Below are 20,883 nucleotides of genomic sequence, written 5' to 3'. Positions count from 1 at the left end.
AGACGCCAGTAGCACAAGGATTTAGGGTGTACCGTCTAATTGATGAAGCAAATGTATACTTTAAAATATTCTTTATTGTTATTTATTTCTCTAGGTAAATTCCTGACTATGTGCACCATTAGCTCATAGCATTGTTGTGTCCTCTGCCCTATCTTTTATAAAAGTTACAAGTCTAATATTAATCATGCTATCATTCACTTTCTATAATTTAATATTAATTATTCTTTACAATATTCAGTACTTTAATTCTAAGGTCTCCTATTCAATCACCCCCTCCCTAATTGCAATATAAGCTGGAGAGATTATGTAGGATAGGCTTTGTAGACCTTCAAGCTTCCTTGAAGGATTGATAATTACCACCGTACATATCCTTCACCACCTGTCATCCTTCTTACCCTTTGATCTTCGGTATAGCCTTCCCATCCTCCCTTCCATCTTTCAAGGTGATCGTTGACTTGGCTAGTCAACCAGACCCACCTGTCAGTCAGACCTCCCATTGACCGAGTCAAATATTTGTTGACATGGTCAACCTTGACTTGACCCATTTACCTGCCCCCTTGTTAGTCCAACATCTTTTTTTCCTTTTTCCAAATTATATTAAATCCAAATTATACTCTTGGAATGTTTCTCCCCCTTTCATTTTCCTGATTTAATTCCCAAGTCAATATTCCAGAGCCAAACTTCACCATTCTAATTCCAATTTCAGCAATTCTTTTGCCTAAATTCATCTAAAATTATGATCTCCCACTTTCTTAGTTTGAAAGTTGTTAGGGTTCATTTGGTTTTTCATTTGGAGTTAAATTGGTTCTTCCTTAGTTTAAGCAACACTTTTTGTTGTTGTTAATTGCACTTTATAGAAGAAGAGAGTTTGCGAAGGAACCCAAAGACCTAGACTACGAGGAAGGACATGAGGACTTTGAGGAAGGCAAGTCCTACTTCCTTGATTATGTTCAACCTATGTTTCTTAATTTAAAACATCAAACCTAAAACATGAAATCCTCTTGCATGCCTTATACTAGCTTTAACTCAAATGCATATAGTAGTTATGACCTATCTTGCTATGCAATGCTTTGAGTACTTATTTACCATGTTCTATGATAGCTATAGATTACTTCCATCATTAGTTATAACAATGTTGGATGATACCTTATTAACTAGTATGCTTATGATGGCTACTTCTCTCTTCGGAGATGTCTACATTTGATCAAAATATGTTCTCTACCATGCTTTTGCAAATGTGTGGAATATGATGTGGTGCTTGATGGTGTGTGTGTATGGGGATGGTGTTCTGAAACCTATGAGAACCTATGATGGTGGGGTGGGTAAGGTAGTCCTCGAAGGAGGATGCCTTTTGGGAGCAAGTCGGCCTTTGTGGCATTCGTTGCTATTGAAGATGCTTGCCCCAGTTGTGTGTGGACCAAATTATTGACCTATCATGCTAAGCCACCCTTGTGTAACCACATGTCCATAATTATTGTAAAGGGTTGGATCTAACATTTATGACCTAATCGGAGAACCACCTGGAGGGCTGAGAGCAACAGGAGACCAAGAGAATACTCATGTGACCTATATATGGTGCTTAAATAAGGTCTGGCTAGAGACTATAATGACATGTAATGAAATGGAAGTTAGAAGCCCCTAGGATGTCCCATAGGTGGAAACCTGGTGTCAAGGGTTAAGTGTTGAGACTTGTTATGTCCGCTCCACCACTTGCAACAGTTGGAGGTTGAGCATATCATGTGAGTAAAATTGTACACCTTCGCAGAGTGTTAATCTATTTGAATAGACATGTCTGTGGTAATAGACATACAAAACCTTGGCCACACTTTGGTTAGACTTGAGGTGAGTAATTCTTGATGGGTAAGTGTGTAGGCTATGTGCCTACATTTTGGAGAACACCAGCTATAAGTCATAGTCTTGTTGGTATTGTGTGTCCAATAGATTAAGAGATGGGAACTATGATAGCTTCTTTGGAGCCAAAACCTTTAATTATGACTTAAAGCTTCAGTTGTTTAGTCAAATGCTTTTAACTGGGTATCACACTTAATAAATCATATTAAAACCTACTTTATGCTCAACCACCATGTGTTGGTGATATGCCCTAGAGACGATCACGTATGCAGAATGGATTTGCGAATGAGATTTACTATAATTGAATATCCATTAGGGTTTAGAGTCATGATGGACTTTAATGAGATTAAAAGCCCATTAACGTACTCTATATAAGAGGAGGCAGGGTCATTGGCATAAGAGTTGATTTCACCACCAAAACCCTGGCCATTATCTCTTCCCTAACTCCCTGCAAAACCCTAGTCGGGTGCATGGTACTAGCACACTAGGGTACGACGTTTCATCCCTGTACGTGTGGATTCCATGGAGGCACTGCTGCGATTGCTGCAGTGCTGATCGGTGACAAGGACACTAGGACGGGCTTGACTACTTTTTCATCGCGATCGAGGACGTGATCAAGGCTTCTTGTTTGTGGTTGATGAGGTGGTTGACGTGATCGACTACTTCCTCTACGTGGTTGTGAAGTTGATCAAGGACATAGTGCCCATGGTCAGAACTGGTCGAGGAGCTTGACCACCTGCTTGGAGCTGGTCGAGGAGCGTGACCACCTGCGCCAGGCTGGTCGCGAATCTGATCGAGAAGCTACTCGAGGAGTTTGACATGCACGACGTTGGACCAGTCTACTCCAATTCTTCTTCTGTTGCACTGCGTGTCAAGTGGAACGATCTATGATCTCTACTTGCATGTTTCCTGGGTGAATGTGGTAGACAAATTTTGTTTTTAGGCTAGCATAGCCAACCTATTCCTCAACAGTGGTATCAGAGCCTACATGTGCATTTTTTTTATCTAGATCGGTCACATATAGATGATATGTGGTAGCAATAGATACGATCTATTATTGTTCTTGTGATCAGTTCATGTGATGGATTGATTGATGCATGGTTTGGTAAAATTTGGATCGGAATGAGGTGTGAGTCGATGGAATCACACAACCAAAAAAATCAGCTCGATCTCCCCCATGGTCGTGTGTGCGAGTTGCTCCTACCGGCTGAAATCACCATTGGGGCTAACAGCACGTGTTGCTATATGTTTGGAAGAATAGCAAATTGAGGTTGTGTGTATTGTCGTCATTTCTGAAAAACCTCACGCGATGATCAATATGATTGATCTAGTGAAAAATGAGGCATTTTGAATTACTCAGAATCAACTTGATATGATCAATTCGATGAGATTTTCATAGCGATTTCATAGATATAATCTATGTACTTTTGAGAGATTTTCAAGGTGCTGCCTTGAAACCCACAGGGGGCGGTTACCCCCTCGACCCCCACTCGCAGGCTAACTGGCCAGCGGGACCACCGTTGCGTAGCGTACACACATAGATCTTTATAATAACATGTTGATATCACGACATTAAAATTCGTTTCTATGTTTAACTTGTTTTTACAGAGAATGTTGTGACTGATATAGCCTTATTATGTATGTGATGCATGTGTGTAATTTTCATACCATGTGTGTCATGATTAATTGCAGCCAAAGGTTGTCGTGTTATTGTATAACGGCATGCGTGCCAACTTGTGATGCTTCTTTTTCTCATGTAATTCGTCTAGTGCTATTAGGTTTAATAGACTAGCACATTATCATGGAGACTTAGAGCATGATGACCTAGATGACAGGACCATGGCGATGTAGATCACTATGTGAAGGGGCTATACTATGTCATAGTTAATATAATTGTCTGTGATGTTTATCTATGTTCCTGTCATATTATTCCTTCATATTTTATATGTGATGGATATGATTACTATAATAGAATAGCTTTCCTTAGAAAAATTAAAAGTAATTGATGTCCTTCCAATAGTTACACCTACATAGGTTTTGATCATTGTTTGGTATGTCTGCTAAAGCAATGTGACATTATTTATCATAACCAGTTAGGGTGGATATCGAACATCTATACACATATTATTGATTTACTTAACAAGTTATCAATACGATTTTGGGCTTAGGACACGATGTTGGGCATCGGGGCATTGGATGCCACCCAACAAACAAGAGTCACATAGAGACGTGATTAGTAATATGCTTCTTACCTATGTCACATAGGTTTCTAGCAGTGATGCCAAAGCTCACTAGAGCCATAGTTGAATATGGATCTTGTCCCATTGTATGGCGTTAGAGGGAAACGGTTTCAAAACATACAGTGGGAGTATCTTCTGATAAATTGTTTATTGGATGATACACACAAATATGGTGTTGAAGCATTGCATATATTTTTTGTTGTAGATTTTGGAAGTAGTTCTTCTTACAATTTGGGATTAAATTGTAACGATTGATATGAAATTGAGCTGAGAATTATTCTCACTCAATGATGCAAAGGATGTATTATAGAGGTTCCTGTCCTGATGAACTAGCTAAAAGATGCTATCTTGTAACTCATAGAGTTTATAATAAATGACATGATCACTCACTTTATGGCTATTGCCTCACATTGAATATGACTTCAATATGATTGAAGGACATATTGTTTTGTGGAGAACTAAGCTTGGCTAAACGATACTTGATCATGAAAGCCTCACTTATGTATATGTTCAGAAAGTGGGGCACAACACTTAAAAAGCCATAGTCATACAATGATAGTTCAAAGGGAAACTAGTAATACTTGTAAGTTCTCGATAAAAGGAAATGAAGTATGACTTCTAGACCTAGATGCCAATGATATAGAATTGGATCTTGTCATTTTATTTTGTAACTCTTGGGTAGTTGATATTAGAATCAAATTGGAGTTTTTCGCAAAATATGAAGTTGATATATGCATCGGTAATATAGCAAATGGTTGTTGTGTTGGTCAATTGGCATTGTAGCTTCATTATTACCTTTGAAGTTTTGAATGGAATAATTGTTATTCTAATCTTAACTTGACTATGCCCATAAAATATGCTTTGGAAGTAGAGGATTATGGACAAATATTGTTTAGCTTTCTAGCAACTTGGTTCAGTCATGATCTATTGGCAAATGGATTTTGTTGATATGTAAATCTATAACATTGATTGGCCGCCTTTTATTTGGTATTGTTTCTTGTGTCATACGAATAAGAGACACATGGAGAAGCCTATAGAGATGGTCTTCAAGATTCATTTGATTTTGAATCATGTGACATATGTGAATCTTGTTTACTTGGCAAGAGGACTAAATTGCTTTTCACCGATGTAGGAGAAAGGGTGAGAGAGTTATTAGCTCTTGTACATACAAATATATGCAGGATGAGGAGCTCTATAGCTAAAAGTTGCTCTCGATACAAATCTGAATCATTCAAAAAGTTCAAAGAGTTTCAGAATGAGGTACAAAATTATTCAGGCAAAATAATTACGTTCCAGCCATTGGATCGTGGAGATGAATACTTGAGCCATGATTTGATGGTCATGTAAAGCAATGTGGAATTGTTTCATAGTTGACGACATGCCTCCATGAAATGGATGTCTAAACGGACGGAACATACTTTGTTGGACATTGTTCGGTGTATGATGAGCCGATTTGATTTTTATTGTCTTTCTAGGATACGCTCTAGAAATTATTGTTTTCATGTTATATAGGGTTACATCTAAGTTTATGGAGGAGACACCATATGAGATATAGGCCGAAAGTGTCCCATGTTGTCTTTCCTTAAGATCTAAGGTTGTGAAGCCTATGTAAAACGTTTGACGTCTGATAAGCTCACTCCCAAATCAAGAAGTGCTTCTTTATGGGGTATTCTCAGGAAATCAAAGGATATTATTTCTATAACCAGAAAAAAGGCAAAGTGTTTATATTCAGGAATGGTGTTTTTCTAGAGAAAGAGTTTCTCTTAAAGAAAATTAGTGAGAGCACTGTCACATCCCAAATCCATAAACATATCATTAAGCATAATCATGCATCATGAGCATCATGTTTAATTGTTAAGTATTTAAGGAGTGCTTGTTATTCTAATGTTGGATTAATAATTGCTAAGTATTTTGAAAATACCAGACGCTGGAGTTTTCATTTAGTTTAAGTCCCGCATAGGTGCGGTGAGTGAATCCATTTAAAATGGGTTCATCTTGTTGTAATCACTGCGCATAGTCTCATAGATTTTATTTTTCACAACTGAATTTGGGCTTGTCTCTCTAGCATATAGGACCCACTAGCTGGCCCCACACCTCACCCTCCCTCTCCTACTTGGCTGCAAAGCAGTAGGCCCACCCCTCTCCCTCAGCTTACTCTCTCCCTCGCAAGCTCCCTCTCACTCCTAAACCGAGTAGCACAAAGGAGCCGCTGCTCTCTCCTCTCCCTCACTTAAACTCTCCACTCTCCACGTAAAATCCCACCTCAAGAGATGAAATTGAGGTATGCATGTTACACTACCGTGTTCCCCACCTCTTTAGCTCTTCATCCATCCAATTCTTTCTTTCATGCATGGAGATTTCATGGATTTGCAAATTATTTTCCTCACCTCTCTGTTCTGAAATTTCAGCAGCACCTTGTCTTCCTTTCTCCAAGATTTTTTTCCGGTTTTTCCTCCTTCACTGATGGCCACCAACCTCCACAAGACCTTGGGTAAGTCCTTCAGGTCCCCTTGGTGAGAATGCGCATTTGGTTTGGTTGGACTCACGTTTAGGAGATGTGTTCTTGAAGTGGCAAAGCACCATATTCGTTCTTGAGGTTATAGAGCTAGTGTGAAAAGTTTGGATGAGTTGAGCTAATGATTCATGTTTGCGGAGTGAGTAAATTAAGTTTGGAACCAATGCTTTAGTGCTTATGCATGTTAAGGTGATTGGATTTCAACATGCAAGTTGAATCGATTGAAAAAAAACGTCGCAGAACTCTTCTCGGTAGGAACCCGAAAGTTTTGGGTAATCTTATTTTAGAACAACCCGAGAACCACCACCTGGAAGTTTCGGGTATAGCCTGAAAGTTCCGAGTTAAGCCGAGTCATGATTATCCAAGAACCCTGTTCGTAGGAATGCCTGGAGGTTCCGTTCATCCGGAAGTTCCGACCTTAGCCTGGAAGTTTCGGATTAATCCGAGTTACCTTTAATAGAGAGCCCTACCCGAAAGTTAGACTGGATGTTCTGGCCCAACCCAGAAGTTCCAACCTCAACCCGAAAGTTTCGAGTCAATAAAAAAGTTGCAACCCAAGGAACCCATCCGAAGGTTCACCGGAAGTTTTGAGTTCAACCTGGAACTTCTGACTTTCAATTAGAAGTTCCTAAGTTGTTTAGATCTTAGACTTCGTCGTTCGTTCACGTATTTTTGTACTTTTAGCTTGTTGTTATGCTACATTCTAATTGTTATGCATCATGTATCATACATATTTGCACCCCATTCACGTTCATCGCATTGCATGCGCTCTTTCTTAGAGATCGAAGGACCGGAGCGTGACATGGGCATGCGCGGGGGTGATCAAGACTTTGTAGTTGTTAATTGTAAAGCTGAGTAGCAAGACATCTAAGCATACTCTACCTATTACTTTGGATCATATGATGTCTAAATTAATAATTTATGCTTTACGTAAGTTATGCATGTTAGCTAGTTGATGTCGGGTTTTTATGGGTAGATCCTAATTGTTGCATCGTATTACCCTGGCATTGGTTATCTCTTGATCCTTTGTAACCCGGGTTGTCGTTATGTGTTTGTTAAACGTAAAATGAACACAATGTGCTTAGAAGGCTTAGATCATCGGTAAAAGACGGTGGTTTGACTATCATTCGTGAGCTTAGGGTTTATTTATTTGTTCACAAAAACAAAGATGATGTTGGGATGTATGAGTTGTGAGGATGAGACGAGATGTGGGCGGTGCTAGGGATAGGTACGGGGAGGAACCCGGATGTCATAGACCGCTTGCATCGATTAAGCACCGTCCGTTGTTACAGTTTGCTCTAGCACTTTCCGTATTTACCACTTGTCGAGATAATGGTAAGATAAGCTAAATACCCTTTGTAGTTGTGACCTTTTGGCTTATTGGTCTATGATGTCGTGGGTGTAATAGGTTTGTAGAGGTAACATCATAAATGTGTTATGAGCATAATAGGCTTGTAAAGGTATCTAGTTTGGTCGAGAAGTAGTTCTAGCTACCTCCACACCTTTAGGCGTATCTATGGTGCTTCAAGAGTAGCACTAATGGTCCTCCGCACCTATAGGTGCATGTTCAAACGGTCAGGATTCAATTGAAAAAGGTTGTCACGAGTACCCCCTTGTGTGTACTTTAGCGAGCAGTACAAGCCGAATGATCCTTGTGTCCTATGGGTAAAGATGTACCCTTGCAGGGTGTAAAATCAATTCAAATTATCGCGCTCTCAGTTATGAGCATGTTTCTATCCATTTGCATCAATCGTAGAGTTTTGATATTAGGACGTTGTCATGGTATGTTGCGAATGGATGGTGATGTTGATGACGAGTTGAGATAGTTCCAATGATAGATGTGTTATGTCAATGATCACATGATATAAGGTTGCTTATGGTTAGGTGTAAATGCTCACACTTTAAGTCAAATTCTGCTTTGCATATGAAATTCATTTAATCTTTATGGTTGATTCCTTGCTACGTATCCTCAAATACATTCTCTTTGGAGTTGAGTTATTATTAAGTACCCATTATGGATTAAGTCTTCCGAGTACCTTCGTACTCACGCTGCTTTGCTTTTCAGGTGAGGAAGAGTTAGTGTTCGGCTACTTCATGCCTGTCGACGTTGACGATGAACAAGAGTAGTGCTACCTACTCGGGAGATATCTTTTGGGGTGGTGCTTATGGGCACCTAGCACTACCCATCTTTTGTCGTTCATGTGTTTTTCCTGCTGCATAGTGACTCTAACCCACTAGGAGATGAAACTGTCTTTTATCCTCCTAGTGTCCATTATATAAATTATTGTGAATTGGAATCACTTAAAGATTTGTAATCTAATTTTATTACTCGCTCTTTATTATGTCTTGATATGGTGAATCATGTTGTAAAGACGTATGCGCACCGATCTTAGGCATAAAACACATACTGGGACTACCGAAATTGGATTTTTGTTAATCATATGATCGTGATTGTGTAAATAATCACTCTAATGGTTAATTAGAATACAATTTGGACAGTTCCCCACAAGTATGGTGCAACTCAAAGAGATTTAGGAACCATCAGAAACTGTTTTAACTCCTACTGAACAACAATTGGATGCTGCAGAACATGTTGTAGAGACATCGGTCCCACGTCAGTCGAAAAGGGTTAGTCGTGCACCTAAGAGGTTTATGTTTCTAACCACGGAGCAGCGCGATATATTATTGTTGGACAATAATGAGCTCAAGTACTATACGGAAGCAATGGTGGGATCAGACTATGAGAGATGGCTTGAGATTCGAATTAGAATCCAAGCAAGAAAACCAAGTTTGGAACTTGTCCGATCCACCCAATGGTGTAAAAAACTATTAAGTGTAAATGAGCTTGAAGGAAAATGGGTAGACACTGATGGAAATGTTCGCACCTGTATAGCACGATTGGTGTTGAGAAGTTTCATGGTAATTCGAAGAGTTGATCATGATGAAACATATTGCCCGTCATAATCTAAAAGCCTATCGGGATCATCCTAGCAATGGCTGCATATTGTGATATGGAAAATAGACTTCAAAATGGCTTTCCTTTATGGAAACCTAAGTTAAGGCATGTATGTGATACAACTTAATAATTTTGATGATCCTAAAATATGCTAGGAAGCTATGTAAGCTTCGATAGTCCATTTGTGGATTGAGACAAGTATATCAGAGTTGGAATTTTCACTTTGTTGAGATAGTCAAAGGAGTTTGACTACATCAAGTGTGAGTAAGATCCATGTGTTTACAACAAGGCTAGTGAGAGCACATTTGTGTTTTTGATCTTATAAATATATATGACATATTATTGATCAGGATGACAATCCAATGCATTAAGTTTCTCAAATCTTCATTGAGAAATAGTTTCAAGATGAAGTTGTGAGAAAAACAATATAAATAGGGCATAAATACCTATAGAGATAGATAAAAGGATGCCAAAGTATTGGCACTTGCGAGAATCAGTGTGTGATGACACCTGATGAGCATGATATCCTGAATAAAATGCCCAGAAAAAGGCTAATGAGATTAAGTAGAAGAACGCACATTGACAAGGTATTGAAATAGTTCAATATGCAAGATTCCAAGTAAGGTTTCTTGCCAATATCATATAGCATCAATCTTTGCGAGACTCAGCATGTTGTGACACTTGATGAGCACGAAAATCTTGATATCAATCCCAAGTCATGTTGATAGTCATCAGGAAAAATTATCCTGAAGCATTGGATAAGAACGATTATGTGACCATGATTTTTGGAGGAAAGAAAAGGTTGTTGTAAATGGTTACATCGATGCTAGATTCCAAACCAATAAAGAATCATGGTGTGGAATATGATTTTATGTAAATGATAGAACGGTGAGCTAGAAATGTTCCATTCAAGAGTTGTTTCCTATTCTACAACTATTGCTAAGTACATCACTGCTTTTGAGGTCGTATTGGAAATTGCTTAGATTAGAAAATTAGTTTCTGAGTTATGTGTGATTTACAATGTGTCCAGCCCAATGGATCTCTACTGTTGATAGTTGACCTATTACCCGAGCACTGAGTGTATTTGTACCATCATAATTTCGAGCATGTACTTTGGCATGGATACATCATTTGAATTGAATGGAGAAGTGATATAAATATATGCAATTGGTATTAGATACCTATTGGATTGGATCCATTAGCTTATGTTATCCTACAGCCTAAAAGAATGTGCACTATCGAGCAGTATGTATTAGATACCTATGTGACTGGCTCTAGTGCAAATAGAAAAGTTTTGGTGATATACCATAATGACGATCATGAGAATGATTGTATCACATTTTCTTTGGCTACAACTCCAAGGCAAGAATCTCACAGATAGGAGGAATGCAAGTGGTAGGTATGAGTATGTGTATGTGAGGTGTATGTGTATGTACTCATGATCAAAGGCATCTAATCCTAATGCATTGCAATATATGCTTCTATTTCCATATGCATGTAATGTATGAGAGAAAGATGAGAAGCTGAACTAACTAGTTCTACTATAGAGAGCTGTAACAAGCTCACAACTTTCGTTCGCGCAAAAAACAAAATACGTAGGATTTACATGACATAACGTAGCCAATATATTTCCAAACACCATGCCCCCTCTACTTGGACTCACGCCACCACTCACTACTAGAGCCGACCGTGCCATTCGCACCGATGGACACCCTCGTGCAACACCGTGTTCATGATCTCCATGGCCCACACGTACCACCCGCTACAGTTCCATCCGTTAGGCGACGGGCCCCACAATGCCGCGTGGCATTCACGTCCAAGCTTCTACCAAGTTCCGCATAGAGTCCATGTTGCAGGAAACATGTACATATGTTGCGGTAGGATTGTTTTTGTTAGATTTAGATATCCACTATCTCTTGATCCAACGGCACGAAAAGTGCTCGTACGTCCCGTTCGAACGCTAGCAACCCCTTATACGGAAGGACTATACTTAAAGAAAAAACTTTTCCAACAATTTGTAAGATATACATTTTAATGTTTTGTAATAACATGCTCGTGATTTCTTTGAACAATATATTTGAGTTTTGAAGTAGTATATTAATTGTCTTTTAACGAAAGTCAAAATATATTGATATGAGATCTTTTTTTATTGTATCAGTTGTGGACATGACCACCGTTCGAACGGTTTTTAAAACGTCCTGCGACTCATCTGACCGATTTGAGGGTACCTCTCGGGTGGCCATGTATAGATGCTAAACCGGTCACAGATCGGCGCAGGCAATCCCAACCTAGCCCACTTATGTAGACACCGGGGCGGCCCTCTCGAAATGTTTGTGCCCACGCTCCGCGTGTAACAAGCCGAGCTGTAATTTGAACTGGTTCACCAGAAGAAGTACGAATACGGTACGGCCCAGGTAGAAATTTGAGGACAGGAGGACAAATTCAAATCCTGCATGGCTTTCCAGAGTTTCCTTCCTCCGTCCGAAAAGGCAACGGCGCGAACGTCGAGACTCGAAACATCTGCAGACTCTGGGCAGAACATGACACACAATGAAACCACATATACCAGTTTCACTAGTGCTAATCGATGTACCTGTAAGCGTCTCAAATCTTCTCACGGCCGGTCCCGCGGCACGTCCGGAAAACACGACACGGCTCCCGCGCCGACTCCACGTACCCTCCTCGCCGCCGCGCACGCGTCGGCCGAGCGCCACCCACCTCTTCTATTAAACCCCCATGTGCAACACGCTCGTCGCCGTCATAAGCTCGCAAGAACCAGCTAGCTAGGACACCCGGCGAAAGGAAGGAACCGCACACGAGGCGGGGCATCAACCGGCACGAACAGAACAGGACGAGATGACGCAGGAGAGCCTGAGGCTGGTGTCGCACCCGATCGCGGCGCACGCGGCAGTGCACGCTGGAGGGGCAGCGTGCCAAGAAGAACATATCGCCGCCGCTGGAGACTGGAATGGTACGGCGTCCCCGAGGGGACGCGGTCGTTGACGCTGGTGGTGCAGGACATCGACGCGCCCGACTAGGACGGCCCCATAGGGGCGGATCCAGTCCAGATTTGAGCAAAGCCTGCTAGCTATCGAGCGTCTGTAGCTACAGTAAAACGATTTATAATCCGCTAAACGAAAAATTAAGTGGGAATCCGTACTCCGCTTCGTGCCGTGGACGCACTGGGTCGCAAACATCGCAGCCACGACCAAGGGGCTCCCCGAGAGGTTCTCCGGCGCCGGCCGCGAGTACGGCGGATTGCAGGAGGGCATCAACGACTGGAAACAGCCCGGGTGGCACGGGCCCATCCCGCCCTCCCGCGGCCACCGCATCCAGTTCAAGCTCTACGCGCTTGACGACGAGGTGCACCTTGGCAAAAGGTACGCAAGCGTGTAAAAATGTTCTAATGGCTGCTGCAAAATTAGAGGCGTAATGTAATTTTCTTGGCGTGCTGAGTGTTGCTTAATCTGTGCGTAATTGCAGGTTACGAAGGATAAGCACATGGAGACCATCGAGGGGCACGTGCTAGGAGAAGCCGAGCTGGTGGCTGTGTTCTAAGGAGTCAAGCCATGTACCATGGTTTTCTGACATTTTTTTTTAAACGAACCTTAATAAGAGTGAGTCCCACGGGTAAAATTTTACAGGGTTAATTGACCCAAATAAGAAAAAATATGAAAAGGCAAAAGAAGCTAATATCATGAAATAAGGCGACCGACATGCTGTGCACTAACAAATATCTAAAAAGCAGCCTGTTCGTGATCTTCTCGGAGATACCTCCAACAACTAGTTCGGTTTGGCAAAACATTTTGGTGTTACGCTCTGTTTATATCTCCCAATAAACCAAAATGATAACAGATTTGAGACCTCTTTTAGAGGTGTTTAGACCGCTAGCCATTACCGACCATTATTGGTGGACTCAGAAGGTTGTGGGCTAACATGCTGGCGTAATATCCAAAAGCCCCACCCAATACGTCGAGTCTTGCCAAATGCGCTTAGTGAAACTACTCTCCACGAAAAGGTGGCGCCTGGTCTTCAGAGCATGCTAACCCAAAACACAGCGTAGACTCTGGCCATCCCTATGTGTCTATATGTGGTGCCCACACTTTCCAAAAGAGGATATGGAAATTGGTTTCCAAAAAATCCAAAAATTGCGACTGGTAAGCTAAGCTCATAGTGTACTCGCCATGGTTGGATAGTTCCGAGCAATATTGGTTTGCCTTGTATAAGTATGGTAACCTTGTAATTTTGATCTAATAAAATGGAACTTTGTTGTGCTTGTGGCGTGAATCACGTGATATCTTTGCAGGGTTTGACTAAGTTGTTTTTTAAAGTTTGACACTGAGGTACAAGCTATTGTATCTGAATGCATATCTAAACGTACACCCTATACATATCCTAAGACATATATTAGACCTACAATATATATTCATACACGTCTACAGAAGAGATTCAGTAGAAGCCTTAGGATCTGCTAGCAACATGAGCATCATCCTCCTATTGTGATCCATATACGCTCAAGCCTGTCCGAAAGAATGTTTTGGGGGCAAGCCCCGGTGCGCACCACATGATTGAGCCCGGACGAGTAGCCTCCACATTAAGAGGACTTACCAATCGAGTTGCGCTTGGTTCTCCACTTGTTAGTTGCTATTGCCACTTCAAAATTGTTCCATCTTGAACGGGCACCTCTTCTTCGAGCGCGACGGATGTGAACAACACCTTGACGAGCCTCTAGAGGGCTGAGGTCACGGGCGTCAATCGGGGTTGCCGTGTCAAGTAGGTGCATACATAGGCAGGTGTCGGGGAAAGTGATGAACAACTGGCGGGGGCAACATGGCTCGCGACATGGATGCACGGTGATGGCCTCCTACTGCTGATGGCTGATGGATGAACCGCAGGTGTCGGGGAAAGTGATGAACAACTGGCGGGGGCAACATGGCTCGCGACATGGATGCACGGTGATGGCCTCCTACTGCTGATGGCTGATGGATGCAGGGTTCAGGTGTGCTGGACCGACAGTTTAGGGATGCACGTTCGTATCGCCGATTCCTTTAGGTAGCAACGGACACGATTACTTCTTCCTTCCTCTTGTCATTTTCTTGTTCCTCGCAATCTTGTGTCTTCTTCCTCTCGAGTGTATCGGCGATTTCTATAGGTAGCAACAGACACGATTGCTTCTTCTTCCTCTTGTCATCTTGTGTCTTCTTATTCTTGAGTGCGCCGCCATAGTTACTGTTTAGGGTTGACACGGGCTCCTCTCTAGTGATGTCACTTTAAATGAGATCATCGTCTCTGGCAAGGCTAGGGTAGCGAGGTTCTGTTAGGGTCCAGGGCTACGGGATTAGGTTAGAGTTTGGGAGCGGTGTTAGGTTAGAGTATGGGAGAGCTTAGTATAGGTTAGGGTTTGGGAGAGCTTTAGCTGTAGAGGAGGCCAGGGAAGGTCAGTCAGTGGTGGTGGAAGACGCAAGGGTGAGGCGACGGGGATACTGCTAGATGTGGGAGGTGAAGCACCATCAGTTGGGTGTGGCATCACGATGACAGTCGTGACGTAGCTGGGTTAGTGAGGGATGACAGCTCCGACAAAGCTGGGTTAGTGAAGGAGGTAGTGTCATGGTGATAGCTTTCGCAAAGTTGTGAAGTTGTGTTAGCGAGGGAGAGTGAGGAGGACAGGATGAGGGCGTCTCATCAGAGGAGACAACGAAGAAGGCGGCGGCGGCAGCGATGCTGGCCAAATTTATGTGGGCCGTGGACCACACTAACCGTGCAACCTATAGGAGGCTCGGTTCGTATCAGGCCAATAATTGTGGGCTTCAAATTGTAGGCTTCATTATTGATGCAATCCATTTTGGTCTTTAACCCAAACTCGCGCGGGGATATTTTCAGTGCGATCCATTTTGGGCTCGACCCAAACTTGGTACACAGTATTACACGCGACCTGTTGAAGGCCTAAAATCGGTACGCGAGTAACCCCAAAACTGCCCCGTGGGCAATGCGTGCGGTCCGTTTGATCCAGAATATACACAATGGTGACGAACACTGCCCACGACGGACCAAATACGGATGAAACGCGGTACTTTCGGCCCAAACACTTATATTTTCTTAACAAAAAGGCTAAAAAAACCTCTGTCCTCCCGCGCGTTCGCCCGCCTACAGCTGGATGGTGACGCCCCTGGCTCCCATGCCGGCGAGCTGCTGCTCCGCCGATCCTTCCCTCTCCATGCCGCCACCGACCCTCGCCGTGTCGTGCCGCGTGGCGTCGAACTTCTCCCCGTCGCCCCAAAGCGCGTAAGCCTCCTCCCCGTGCGCGGCGTCATCGCCAATCATGAGCTGGTCGTCGGGCATCCGTAGCGGCACGACCAGGCTGATGGCGAGCAGGATGAGCGACGTGACCACGACGTTCCAGGCCACCACGAACGCCGCGCCGGCCAGCTGCTTGCCCAGCTGTTTGATCCCGCCGCCGTAGAACGTACCGCGGAGGCCCGGCACGGGGGACTCGATTTCCATGAGCTCCGGCGTGGCCAGAAGCCCCGTGAGGATGCCGCCGAGGAGGCCTGCGACGGCGTGGGTGTGGAATACGGCGAGCGTGTCGTCCACCTTCATGAGCAGCGCCGACTTCTTGTGCAGGATCATCATGGTGAACCACGGGATGCTGCCCGCGAAGATGCCCATGATCACTGCCGCCCATGTCTGCACCAGCCCTGCGCATGGAAACCAAAACTTGTCAAATCAGATTTCACAAAAGGCGAAGTGAAAACTACAAAACGGTTGACTACTCGGCAATTTCACAGCCATGTTTACGTCAGCTAATTAACGATTGACATGCCTAGCTTACAAGGCGCCAAGAACGTGGCTCTTTGATACGAAGACGTTGCAATCGCGCTCGAAAAATCTTGTAACGTCGTGAGCCGGATTCGTTGTCGTACGAGCCTTGCCGTGATTGGTTACCTATTGCTTGTTTTCCACCGTCCTCTTTTGACTATCTACTAGTTTTTGTCATCCATTCTGAATTTCTGATGACGTTGAAAACTGATACAGACAAACGTCGAGTGCCCCAACAACCCACACGGTCGAGCCTGATCAGTAGCTAGAATCTTAGCGTTGTATGCAACACATGGAAACCTCAAACGTACAGAAGAATTGACCGTACTTGCTACTTGCTCTGTTTTGCATAGCCTACTGTGTGCACTGGTTAAGGAAGTATTAATTATAAGAGAAAATCGATAAAAAAAAAATGATCATCCATACCCCTATTAAATGACATGATACATTTTTTTCTCTATTTCAAAGTATTTAATTAGGGGTAAATAGTGGAAACATCACAATAAGTTTCTAAATGGATAAATATTTTGAAACGATTTTTTCTGAGACCATGAACAAACGTAATGAAACGAAGGAAGGACGAATTGAACCGGTTAAATCACCTGCGCCGGGTGTGATGCAAACGAGCCCCGTCATCATGCCCTGCACGGCGCCGATGACTGATGGCTTTTTGAAGAAGATGACGTCGAGGCAAGTCCAGGTGAGGAGGCTCGTGGCGGCGGAGACATTAGTGTTGAGCACGGCCATCGACGCGGTGATGTTGGCGGAGTACGGGGCACCGCCGTTGAACCCGGCCCAGCCCATCCACAGCAGTCCGCCGCCGGCGATCATAAGCAGAATGTTGTTCGGGGAGAACCGCTCCCGGTCGCTCTTCAGCCTCGGGCCCACCTGTCACCCGTACGTAATTAGCAGTCGTTAGCACCCATAGGATACTTAATTTTGGAGCCTCGCTCTAGTATAGGTGAAATTGACTCTTTCTTTCGGCTGCGTCCTTCGTTGCAAAATGACACGACGATGAGACCTAATTGAATGGGCTATGCCACGTGTACTGCAACGTCCGTTGGCGGCTATGAACCGTCGCTACCACCCAACAGCCGAAGCAAGTGACAGAGTCTCCATCCAACTTGTGTTCACATGTTCCTTGAGGTAAAGATCTTAACCTTTTTGGGGTCCAGGTATCAGCAAATATATTCATATCATGTGATTGAGAAAAAAAGAACTGCAACGGGACTCATGAATATTTTCCAAGATGACTTTGAATCTAGACACGCTACTGAGTACTGACTTTATTGTGAATCTGTGATGCAGTCCGCACCCGTGCGTTCCCACAGTAGCGTCCCTGCGAGGAATCCACACTGGCTGCAGGGTCAAACTAATATAATCTACACATACGGACCTACCTAACACGTTAGCCAAACCCGAGCAGCCGGAACAGTGACCTCGCCGGCCGCTCGGAACCGAGTGACGTCACCATTCCGGCGAAGACGTGAGACCATAAAGAAATGAGAGCTAGCGGAACGCACGTACCCAGTAGGCGGCGGTGAAGCCGGCGACGCCGGAGGAGAGGTGGATGACGTATCCGCCGGAGTAGTCGATGACGCCCCAGTGGTAGAGGAACCCGCCGCCCCAGAGGCTGAAGGCGCCGACCGTGTAGGAGAAGAGCAGCCACAGCGGCGTGAAGGCCATCCACGCCTTGATGTTCATGCGGCCCAGCACGGAGCCGGCGAGCAGCACCAGCGTGATGGCGGCGAACTCGAACTGGAACAGCACCAGCGTCGCCTCCGGGTAGAAGGGTTGCGTGCGCGGCGTGTCGCCGTGCGCCGTGGCCGAGAGCGACGCGCGGCGGACGAGGTATCCCTGGGAGAGCGCCACCCCGGCCTTGCCCCAGAACGGCAGCAGGCGCTCCCCGAACGCCATGCGGAACCCCACCAGCACCCACACCAGTAGCGACGACGCGTACGCGTAGAGCGCCATGAACGCCGAGTTCACGGCCCACTTCTTCTTCACGATGCTGCCGTACAGCACCACCAGCCCCGGCATGGACTGGATGCCCACGAACGTCGCCGCCGTCAGCTGCCACGCGTTGTCGCCCTTATTCAGCCACTCCGGCACCGCCGGGAGGTTCGCCGCGTACGCGCTGGACGCCGCCATCTCGCGTCGTTGGCAGTACGCCTGTGCGTGCCGCCGGAGACGCGAACTGGGTGTTGGCTCCTTGGGCGACGAGGGGAGCGCGCGCGCGTTTTTAATAGGACGCAACTGGGACTTTGTATGAGTGATTAACTGGTTCGTGGCTTCATGTACCGCTTGATTTGTGATTAACTATGCAGGTTAACCAAGTGGACCATAATTGTACAGGCTCCGAGGGGAGCTCGTGAGGTGCACGAAGCAGCCAATTAGACTGCGAGAGGAAGAGCACCAGCCACGAAGGTCAAGTCGACTGCCACGAATGGCCCATGGGATGTGGCGTGTTGCGCAGTGCACTTTTCTATCCTAAAATTTACGGGATCTCTTATCTTTCCCTTCTCCCTCTAGAATCTAGATGTGACGTCTTAGTTTGTTCTGAAGCAGAGAAGCACCGAGTCGTTTCACGAATTGAATTTTTTAGTATATGCCCACTCTGTCAATTCCATGGGTGTTAGTTGAGGAGATCCCAAAGTCAGACCTTATTTGGCTTGGCCGAAAGAATATAAACAGTACTTATTTTTAAAAATGAACAGCGGGTATAAAATCTCGACTAGAGATAAGGACATCCACTGGACGCGAGAATTGTACCTGGTTTACTAGCCAATATATCTCAGGTGAACAGTAGTTAAGCAGAATATCACCATGTACTTATATCCGACTTCGCCGGTTCCTCCCGCTAAATAAAACTTGTACGTCTTGTGGGTTGTGATGTGAACGTTTTTTTTTTTTTTTGCGTGGAGGGGAAAAAAGTTTAATGGAAAAGATGAGGCCAATCATGACTTTAAGAAAAATGGCAGGCACTTGGAGAATGGAAGATACTGAAATATATAACGGTGCCTCACCATACACGGTTACGCGGAAGTGGATATGCGGCAGACGAAGATGGAGATTGCAGACTTCTCATAATTTGCCGGTTCCCCATGTCGAGTCGCAACGGACAACAATTGGTACACACTGACGTCCACACCATGGCCGGATTGCGTTGATCTACATTATTGGGCAGTGGACAAGTATACGGCCGCTGTGGAAAAGGCAGTTTCTTGGAAAGAGTTTATACATCGCCAGGTTTATGTTAGGTAACTAAGAAGAGCGTCAAAGTATGTAGGGCAGTCCAACACGACACGGTGAGCTGGTAAAAGTATTTTGTTTCACTCGTACATCTACTCCTGCCAGTCTTCTATTACTCCCTCTATTCTAAAATACAAACTGAAATGCCCTCACAATGCCTGATCATCTTAAAATCATGTCCCCCGATCAGAATGTAAGCAACAATATAGTACCACTAATGGAATGGAATCATTCGGAATTGCAGCGAGCATGGCCTTCGAGGTTTGTATGTAATTTTGATGACTAATGATAATATAATTAATATGACTAATATGCTTATTAAGTATATACTTTAGTAGATTTTATGATATTATACATGCTATACATAAAAAAACCACCAAAACTGAACTCAAGAAGGATTGAACTAGGTGAGTTCAGATAAAATTGCACTTACCAGATGATCTGGTGCTCAGATTATTGTATACATCGGAATGTTCCAAACTCAAAAGAAGCTTTTCAAAAACAATACATCGGATAGTCTGATGTTAGAGTGGTATGAACACCAGAGTATTTTTCAGGAGAAGTGCAATTTTCAGAAGAAAAATGATAAACTCACTAGATGATCCGTTGTTAAGGTGTTGTGCACACCAGAGTGTTTTGCATGAGATGTGTATTTTTTAGTATATGGATTTATACACACCAGATGGTTCGATGCTCAGAGACGATATACACATCGGAGTATTTCTCCAGAGAACTGTTGAAGATAGAAGATCTACATGCAGGATGGTTCGATGCTCAAATGTGTACATGTTGGATGGTTGCAGCGAAGCATTTTCCAGTAGAAGATCTCAACGGTTAGTTTGGCGTGATTGTACACACCGGGTGGTCCAGTGTCCTGAAGATCTACACGTTGGACAATGAATAGTATAGAAGAAATAGCTCGTTGGCTAAAGTATACACACTGGATAGTCCATTGATAGAGTTTAAGGTTACACCAGAATATCTGTATTCACAATGTGTTTGAGTAGGGTTCCAATGGCTAGTTTTGTACTGATGTACACACCAAATGGTTCAGTGTTTGTTCTGTTGTTAACGTTAAATCATCCGATGTTCACAATCTTTTGTGACCATTGGAGCAACGACTAGTGCGTGGGATTGAGACTATAAATACCTCCACTCGACCATTTGAGTGTGCTGAAGTCCAGAGAAGCTCATAGACACTTGAGCATCCAAACCATCAAAGTGCTTAAAAAGATCATCCAAGGCAATTAAGC

At 43.8% G+C, this 20,883-nt stretch overlaps 1 protein-coding gene and 1 pseudogene across 2 annotated transcripts; one reads left to right on the top strand and one right to left on the bottom strand.

The window, feature by feature from the left end:
* Window positions 1-12,418: 12,418 nt before the first annotated feature.
* On the top strand, window positions 12,419-13,120 carry LOC133929832 (uncharacterized; annotated as a pseudogene).
* Window positions 13,121-15,405: 2,285 nt separating this feature from the next.
* On the bottom strand, window positions 15,406-18,822 carry LOC133929057 (ammonium transporter 2 member 1). 2 transcript variants are annotated; one of them, XM_062375647.1, is made up of 4 exons: window positions 17,906-18,822; window positions 17,664-17,717; window positions 16,981-17,266; window positions 15,406-16,257 (listed from the first exon to the last, which is right to left on the bottom strand). In XM_062375647.1, exons 1-4 carry the CDS (start codon window positions 18,527-18,529, stop codon window positions 15,707-15,709), a joined length of 1,515 nt encoding a protein of 504 aa, XP_062231631.1. In that variant the 5' UTR covers window positions 18,530-18,822; the 3' UTR covers window positions 15,406-15,706. The 2 variants fall into 2 exon arrangements, with proteins under 2 accessions (XP_062231631.1, XP_062231632.1); XM_062375648.1 differs by lacking the exon at window positions 17,664-17,717 and having other exon boundaries at window positions 15,410-16,257; window positions 17,906-18,813.
* Between the last annotated feature and the right edge of the window lie 2,061 nt (window positions 18,823-20,883).

Source organism: Phragmites australis, chromosome 9, assembly GCF_958298935.1.
Source record: "Phragmites australis chromosome 9, lpPhrAust1.1, whole genome shotgun sequence".
NCBI lineage: Eukaryota > Viridiplantae > Streptophyta > Magnoliopsida > Poales > Poaceae > Phragmites > Phragmites australis.
The sequence above is the reverse complement of the archived record's forward strand: the minus strand, read 5'-3'. Positions and strand labels throughout refer to the sequence as shown.

What these genes read in the sequence shown, in the direction of transcription:
- LOC133929057 (XM_062375647.1), bottom strand. Translation starts at nt 18,529, where the DNA reads ATGGCGGCGTCCAGCGCGTACGCGGCGAACCTCCCGGCGGTGCCGGAG. An exon ending in GCTTCACCGCCGCCTACTGG is followed by an intron (nt 17,718 to 17,905) that starts GTACGTGCGTTC and finishes GATTCCTCGCAG; the next exon opens with GGACGCTACTGTGGGAACGC. An exon ending in CATCACAGATTCACAATAAA is followed by an intron (nt 17,267 to 17,663) that starts GTCAGTACTCAG and finishes TACGGGTGACAG; the next exon opens with GTGGGCCCGAGGCTGAAGAG.